Raw genomic sequence first — 9,142 nt, 5'->3', positions numbered from 1 at the left:
ATGAAGGAACAGTTCAGAAGGTCTAACCATTTCCGATGATTAAGATCAGCCACAGACACACAGAAGAAAGAAAGGTCACTGAAATGCCCAAAGTCCCGGAAATTCTGTCCAGCAAGCAGCACATGAGACAGTACAGCATCTGTCACATTTTGAACCATGCCAAATGGAAAAGTTTTATGCCTAGACTTAAACAAACTCCTAATGAAGATGATCATGGCTAGAGAGTTGAATTTTGAGAGTGGTATCATGCAAAATGTGTGTAGAAATATAAACTTCCATGCATCCCCCCTACATACAATCTCTGGATTTGATTCCGATGTTTTTTTTTTCTGCGAGGGCATGGCAGACACAATGCTTACATCATAACACTTTCTACAGTTGAGTTGAGAGCAGCCATTGAGAAGGAATATGCCCCAAAACTTAACTGAAGTGATTTGAAATGTTTTGGATTTTATTTGTCAGCATTATCAGCTGTGCCTGTACCACAACATCCTACAATTGGAACTCTTTCGTTAAATGACTAGTTTCTACAGTGGTTCAATTAATTTTTATCTTTGAAACTTTTTTTATCACAATAATTGTTTGTGTTGTAGTCATTCAAATTTTCAGCTTCCGAATACAAATCATGAGGATCTAGGTCCTTCAAAAAAGTGCTCCAGCAAAACCAACAGCTATGTTAAGGCTAAGGTTGCGAAAATTTTATAACACTGGAGGCTTGAAATTTTGGGAGATTAAAGTACTTTTGGGTGTGAATACATTCAAGTATTTTTGCGAATTTGAGCCCAATTAATTTTTGTGTAGCACACATGTTAACTCTTGATGAACTGCAGTGGGTAAAGTTTTTCCTGCCTAATTCTACTTTTAAAATACAGTAAAACCTTTCATCAAGAGACACTAAGGGGACCGAAAATTTTGTCCCTTAAATAAAGGTGTCTCTTCTTCAGAGGTATATGAAATTACGCAAGCAGTAGATATTGATTCAGTATAATTTAGTAATAAACATAAACTATTAACATTTAAGATAACATGCTGAAATGATTAATGGATACTGAATAAAATTCAAAATTATTTAAATTTCAGTTCTAAAGTTTTGCAAGATACACATGAATGGGGTGGTTTCCTTCAGTCAAAAGTACTACTTTTAGTCATTGAAATGGATAGAATGAGAAAAAAAAAATAGCATGGACCCAGAAAATACTTTCATTTTACCAACAGTTATTTTTTAATTATTTTTTTAAAATGTCAGATTCTTCAAACAAGGCGTGGTCTTTATGACGTCACAAATGTTGCACTATGGCGCATCTGTTTATCGCGTTTCCACGTTATGATAATCAAGAAGCGAATTAAAGAGTGTGCTCTCGCTTGCTATCAACCATATTGTTGCCAATACACGTGAGTAAAGATGCGAATTAAATATTTTGCTCTGTGAATGGCAACACAGAATGGCATTTCATCATTTGTGATGTCATCAGCAAGAAATATAAACAATGAAAGCACACCAATTTAAGTATTTTTTAAAAAAATATTAAACTTAAACAAATTTTTTAAAAAATAGATCCTATGTTTTTAAGCATGTTCTTTCAGAAAAAATACTTTTAAAATTTTGGAGACGACCCCATTGTTTTGAAGTAATTTCTTACATGAACTTATTTGCTATCATGCAATTTAAAATTCAATACAATATAAATTTCAATCAGTATTCCTATTTCAAGTTTTTTTACACAAAGCTGTTCATGGGTCGTTGACTACACATCGGCTGTTAGCCTACTTAGATAAATTGCTGAGAGGGAAAAGGAACAGTTATGTAAATTTTAGCATGACTTTTTACAATACATCATATTAAACTTTCACAAGTCGAATTTTACTCTCAAATTCCAGTGAATTCAATACCTTGTTTGCATTTATACAATAATTTTTGTAAGTTTTCCATGTAACTGTCGTTTAAATAGAATGTCCCTTATTCAGAGGCAAACACATGGAGCTTTCAATTTAAAGGGACTGGGACCAGAGAAAATGTCACTTAAATAGAGGCTTCCCTTCTTTGGAGGTGTCCTTTAAATTAGGTACTACTGTACTTGTTTCTAATGTGCTACAGTTGCTGAAAATAAATATTGATTTTGTAGAAAATATTGTCATCCAAATTGATCATCAAAATCCTTCACATGAAAAATAGTTCGTTTTCAATGTGCTGTAGCTCAAGTGTGTCACCTTGCATCTTTTCACTAGCACCAGTACAAAGAACAGATTTTTCCCTATAAAATAGGTTTTTTTTAAGCGGTGTTCTTTCAAAATGAGGATGAAAAAAAAAAGTACTGTCAGTTGTTCACGAGAAAATCCTATTCTTTACTGTATAACAGATGGTGATTAAAATGCCAAATTATGTTGCACTCAAATTAAAAACAAAAGTTATTATAATAGTTAAAGTGTTATAAAAATATTTACATCCAATTTACAAACACTGGTATAATTCAGCTTGACATAAAAAGTGTTGCGCCAAACAGTAAATAAAAAAATTAAATAAAGGAAAACTCATTTCATGTTCATATTAAAAACACAGTTTGTGTTATGAAATAAAATTATAGAAAAAACTCTTAACAATAAAGCCTGGTAGCATCGTAGAGTAAAGAAATATACATAGAGAGGCCATCTCTATGGTAAAAAAAATGAAATTGAAGCCGGAATTATGGGATACAGCGGTGTAATGATGGGCGGGGTTATGATAACATGATCGCTTCGCGAGAATAGTTTTTACCAATCTCGCAAAGGGACCGTATAAAGTAGCTGGCGGATTGGTTTGCAATTTAATTCATATTTCAATGCAATTTCAAAAACATGCTTCATAAACTTGCAACAATATCTAAGTTTAAATAACCAACCAATTGAGATTCAGTAATGGAGTGTTTTGAATTAAGATGTACCTCAAGAAACTAAGGATCTTGGGATACAGCGGTGCAATTTCTGGCTTCAATTTCTTATTATAGCGGGGCCTCTCTATGTCATTTCTTTACTCTATGGGTGGCATTGAACTTTAATACATAGAAAATTAAAACACCTGCTAAAGTTACATAAACAATGTCCATTTTCTTCAGTTGGTGTAGCAATTATTTCTTGATTTGTTTCTTTTTATTTACACTTAACATTTTAAACGAAAGTTGATATTTTAATACTTCCAAGGAGCAAGTTACAAAATATGGGCTTCTTAATATGACAGTCTTGCTATATTCCAGTTAATTAAAAATGATTGCATTTTTTTTAAAGTTTAGAATCATCAAATTTATTTTATTTACCTCTGTTACCACTTTTTTCCTTGCACAAAAATCACATTGCGCTTTGAAACCAATAGTAAATAATCAGATATTAAAAATTCCAAGAAACCCTATGCAGTAACAAAAATACAGGAAAATTGTGGTCGGAGAAGTCTTAAATACTTATTATGTTTTATCATATTGACCATATTTTCTTCAAAACAATCTGCATACGTACATCTCAAAATACTTATGTTTTACTAATTCCCAGATGATTTGAAACATATTATTTTTTTTATGGCATTTCTTCATTTAAATCAAATATATTTAGTCAGCAAGCAAATCACATTTTTGACGAATTTTATCATGTTCAGAATTTATACAGACAGAATGATTTTATTTTTTAAATAAAATATTCTACAATATGTTAAAGTCTCTGAGTGTGTTTTGTTAAAATTCCTGTGCAGCCCAATATGGAACCTAAAAGAAAAATGAAATAAAATAAATAAGTTGCCTTCTTTGAAAATCTGACATTGTCTTCACTAATTTTAAATATAAATTTGTCAGTGAGTGAGTGCAATGCCCTAACAACTCTTTCAATTACAGCCATGAAATTTGGCACGTACTTAAGATTATATACAAACAATTAGATACAAATAGAAACAAATGTCAATAGCAATTATGTGCACTAACTTCTAATATAATTATCTAAATTATGAAAAGTTTTGTTAAAAAGTTACATTCATCAAAAAACTAAAAATGATGCATCCATAAGACTCTAATTTAGTCATATTTGTGAAACATATACTAAAAATGTAAGCATTTTTGGTTTATGTAAAGGAAGAATGCTCAAAAATACAGTGAAATCCTGCTACGATGAACTTAAAGATACCGCAAATTTTGTTTCTTGTAACAAAATTGGGAATTTTGTTGTAATGAAATTCAAGTAATGTCATGGAAATTAAATCAAGACTAAAAATTAATTTCCTTGAAACAGATTTTTCTCTGTATTAGTATTTACTGTACGGGGACGCTCAGTAATTACATAAGGATAATTTTGGCAGTTTTTGACCCCCCTCCCCCATGTAAGAATTTTCAAACCTCCCCTCATTCTTATGTAAGATTCCATCTCGTTTTTTAAAACAATAAAATAAGTAATCTTACATCACTAGAGAATCATTATTAAATTCACTATTATAAAATTAAACTTTTTTGTGAAAATAAATATTTACAAAAAAGTTGGAATCTAGACTGAATGTTTTCTTGACATTTTCTTTGTACATGATATGAATCTTTCATTATATTTTACAATGTTCATTCTTTGTAAAACAACTAAAAGACAGCTCATCTTAAAATGTTCTTTACCTTTCAGACGCAAATGAAATATGATCCCTGTTAAACCACTTGAACGTGCAATTTCTAATGTAAAATATTGACTTGGAAAATATTACATAAGAATAGGTTTTACCCCCTCCCCATGGTAAGGGTATGTAGATTTTCCCAACCCCCCTCCCCCTTGGGACTCTTACATAATTAATGAATGACCCCTAACCAGATTTCACTGTATTTTCAAATTTTATTGAAAGAGAAATTGAATGATGTTTTCTCATTGTAGTTAATTATCTCTCAGTTAAAATTTTTATTTGATTTTGTTTTCATTTTAATGGAAATATTTTCACTCAAACTATTTATGAACATGCATTCTTCAGAATTTCATCTACTCTGACAAACTAAATGAGTTTGTGTTATAATATATACAGGGTGTCCTGAAAAAGACTGACTGTTTTCAAAAATTTATAACGGTAAAATGGTTAATGATAAAATTTTTTTTTTTGCAGAAAATTCAGATGGTAGGCCGTAAATTTCGTCCCCAGAGTTCCAAATTTTAGTTCAAATATTTTTCAATAGAAGGCACTGCAGATAAGCCTCTAAGCCAAAAAATAATTATTGGAATTTACCGATTTTCTCTCCGATTGCAATATGTGGTGTCAGCCATTGGCAGGCATTTTGAAAATATTGTGTAACTTTGTTTGTTTAAAACCTTTTTTCGAAAAACTATGATGTAATTTTCTGTGTTACTTTGATTTATGGTCTTACAATCTGCAACGCCATCTATAAGAAAATTCTTTGGAGCTAAAATTTGGAACTTTGGGGGACGAAACTTTCAACCCACCACATGAATGTTCTGAAAGAAATATTTTTTATTATTAACCATTTTCCTGTTATAAATATTTGAAAACAGTCAGTCTTTTTCAGGACACCCTGTATGTGTGGCACTTTGACTTGATCTGTGAGGAGTCGATTAAAACGTAATTAGCGGATATGATTTTGTAAAAAAGAACCAACAGTTAGCAATTAATAACAAAACATAACATATATTAGAATAAATACATAAAAAAGCGAAGGAAAGGCTTATTTTTAATAAAATATTCCTTATCTTAAAACATAAATACAAATCATCTCTAAGAATAAAAAATATGTTTGCAAAACTTTGTGCAACCCTCTCCAGGAATTGAAATAAAAAAAATAGCAAAAAATCAAAAGAGACAATTACAGTCAGTTTTCTAGAAGATATTTAAATAAAAAATCAAAAAATATTTTTAGATTTCTCTAGCATTAGCAATACGCAAACAATTATGCATGATTTGCAAAGCAAACTGATGCCCTTTTTTTTCAAGTTATCAACTACCAACATTTTAAAATTATGCTAAATACATTTAAATATATTGGTGTGCTGCAGGAAGGAATCTCCTCTATTAACAGTAAGTAATAAATTTTTCAATATTTAATGCACACATTATATAAATATACTCAACCACACATAAGAACAATCTTATTCAATAGTTGCAATATTTTTTTTTCTGGAAAATATTGTAAAACAGACTAATAAGTAACAGAGGCAAATGAAGTAACACATACTCTTTCTGGATGATTGGCAGCCACTTTCTTTTCTACACTTGTAGCTAATAGTTGAGCTCTAAAGGATAGCACTTTTGTCTTTTCAATGAGCTGTTGGTAGGGAGACAGTTTCTTGGTACCCATCACAACATGACCCTAAAAATAATCCAGGTTAAATGTTTGCTTTGGTAAAAGGGTTTTCAGACTTAAAGTTGATAACAAGAAAATGTAATCAGTTAGGATAATGATTATGTGCACAGAAAGAAGATTACAATTATGATTATAATCTTTTGCCAACAAAGTAATTTAGTAATTACTATAACCAGCTACAACTACAGTAGGTAAATATTTAAATGATTACAATTAAGATCGGCCAATTACAATCACATATTTGCAACTCTTTACAGTTGACACGTGATTTTACAAACCTCTGATTTAAGAACACTCACGATTTTATGAACTGCTTGCATACCCCCCCCCCCCCAAAGAAATCTCCCATTTAAATAATGTAATTTTTCATTATTTTTAATGAACTTGATAAAAGTTCAAAGTAGCATTTTACTATATATTCCAGCGCAAGGACAGGAAATCTAAGAAAAGAAGATAATCCCTTTCATTTTAATTGAAATTTGTAACTTTCAGTGCCTAACCTTTATTATTATTATAAAGAAATAAATTAGTTTAAAAGAGTATATCAGACATTTATATTAAGATTTGAAGTTCTAGATGTGTTTCTTATTTGGCGAATATCAAAAAATAAAATATCTATTACCATTAACAGAATTTGTCATGGAAATATGCATACTATAACGCAGTACCTTTCTTGATGCATTTCGATTTTATGAAAGGTGGTCCTGAGGAGTTTGTAAAACCTAGTGTCAACCCCCCCCCCCTCCCCACAAAATGTACCGAAAAGTAAAAACTTGGATCAACCCCTGAATACCAAAGATCAGCAGTAATCTAATAAAAAACCACATCTTTGTTTCATTCTTCAGTTAGAATAGATATGAAAAAATAGAATGGTTATTTAAAACACAAAACAAACACATAAAATATTTACGTTAAAAGAATTAAAGAACTGGAAACTCTAATTTCCTAGGTTATTTTTTCATTCTGACAAGTCATTTACGGGATTCAGGAGGGTGCAATTTATCATCTGACAAATTTTGCGGTAGTTCTACAACAAGTATCAATTAAAGTAACTTAAATGTCAAAATTAGGATGAATCATATTCTTTGAAGTATAGCTGCTGAAACAGTGACAATCTGTAAAGATCATCAGACATATTCGATATCATGAACACCATATTTAGCATCAATATTTTTAGTCGATGATTTTTTTTTTGAAATTTTTGTTTGTTTTGGTTGTTACTAAGTGTCCGCAAATTACACCATTCTGGGAAATAGATGTCCCTGTATGTAACTTTCCATTGCACAACTTGAAAAACACCAACCATGCAATAAATACAATTATAAAAATTGAACTTATTAGTTGAATACATTGATTTTGATTTAAGGGGCATGAGCTTATAAAATTCTTTAACATAATTGTCTTTCAATTTTTTAAACATACTAGCTGAGAATCAATCTTTGCATCCAAACGAGCATTTCGAATAAGATTTACAATCCATTTTTCAGCATCTTCTGGGTTCATATTCAGTTTCTCAGCCAACATTCTAAAAAATGAAGAACAAGTAAAATTTTCAAGCAAAGTTGGTAGTAAAAGGTAAATACAGATGCATTTAAGTGCAAGTTTAATACTACAATACTCAAAAACATACATGTAAATAATTTGAATTACTTAAATAAGTAAATACAATAAAGTATTAAAAAAAAAAAACAGTAAGACTGGCGTCAAACAAATAACGCAAATCAACACTTTTAACCAGGGGATTTCAACACTTTTGATTCAGGGATCGCGCTAAGGATTTCAAATCGTTCGCCAGTAAATTCGCCAAATTTTTAAAGTGTTAGCCAAATTTAAAAAGTTTTAGTCAAAGACTAACTTTTACTCATTTTAAATTTGTCATTTTGTATTTTTGTCTGCAGAAATATTTAATCAGAAAGTGAAATATAACTTAATTTTTGACAATTTTTTGAGGATAAGGGCAGGGGTATATTCAGGAATTTTTGCCCGTTTTTAGGAATTTGGTGAGAAAAAAATGCAAATTAAGTAGTTTTTCCACAAATCATATGTAATTTTTCAAAGGCAAAAATGGCTAAAAACAACTTCAAGTGATATTTATCATTCTTTAATAAATTTGAGAGTAGAAATAAAAGCTTTTAACGAAGACTGCATTCCTATTGTTACAAATCCTGTAAATAGTAATTATTGTAGTAACGTAACCTGTAAATAGTTTCCCGTAATGAATATACAACCCCTTAACATATGGCTAAAGTATACAACCCCCTATTCTTTTTATTTTCATTGATAAAATTTGATGAAGCAGAAAGAATGTTGTAGAAAATTCTTGGATGTTTATAAAAGCCGTTAGCGATGGATAAACAGTTAGTTTCGATTCAGATTTCGAACGGAGAGCATTTTGCTCTGTTTATAATAGCGAGGCATTTCGCTGTGTTGTTTTCGTATTTGGAAGTAAATACGTGTGTAAACGTTGAGTTTACGGTGTTGTGTGATAATTGCTTAATTGCTGATGAATAATTTAGCAGTTGTTGAAGATCTTTCCTGTACATAGTGTAAATAAATTTCCTGTGTTTTTATCAAGAACTGTGTCTTCATTTCAAGAAAGTGGAAGTCGCACCGAATCCGTTACAATTTGGCGCCCAACGTGGGGCTTCTTCTGGACTTTCTTGGAGTAAGTGTGACTTTGGACATTTTTTTCATAAAGACTGTTTGAATTTATAGACTTTGTTTTTATGGTGATTACTCGCGCAATGGATGACCAATTAAAACAACTTCTGGAAGCAATTAATGCTGTGAAAAGTGACTTGACCGAAAGTTTGGCGGCTAATCAAGAACAATTAAAAAATGATATGGCA

General features: G+C 30.6%; 1 protein-coding gene across 1 annotated transcript in view; it reads right to left on the bottom strand.

The window, feature by feature from the left end:
* Positions 1–2,455: 2,455 nt before the first annotated feature.
* LOC129220722 (eukaryotic translation initiation factor 3 subunit E-like) overlaps positions 2,456–9,142 on the bottom strand; it is a 33,553-nt gene continuing 26,866 nt past the window's right edge. Inside the window, 3 exon segments of the mRNA XM_054855151.1 lie at positions 2,456–3,725; positions 6,165–6,299; positions 7,716–7,818. Of these exon segments, the coding sequence (XP_054711126.1) occupies positions 3,696–3,725; positions 6,165–6,299; positions 7,716–7,818 (268 nt within the window). The 3' untranslated portion in view covers positions 2,456–3,695.

This window comes from Uloborus diversus, chromosome 4 (assembly GCF_026930045.1).
Source record: "Uloborus diversus isolate 005 chromosome 4, Udiv.v.3.1, whole genome shotgun sequence".
NCBI classification, from domain to species: Eukaryota; Metazoa; Arthropoda; class Arachnida; order Araneae; family Uloboridae; genus Uloborus; species Uloborus diversus.
Note: the sequence above shows the minus strand (reverse complement) of the source record. Positions and strands in the feature narration are given on the sequence as shown.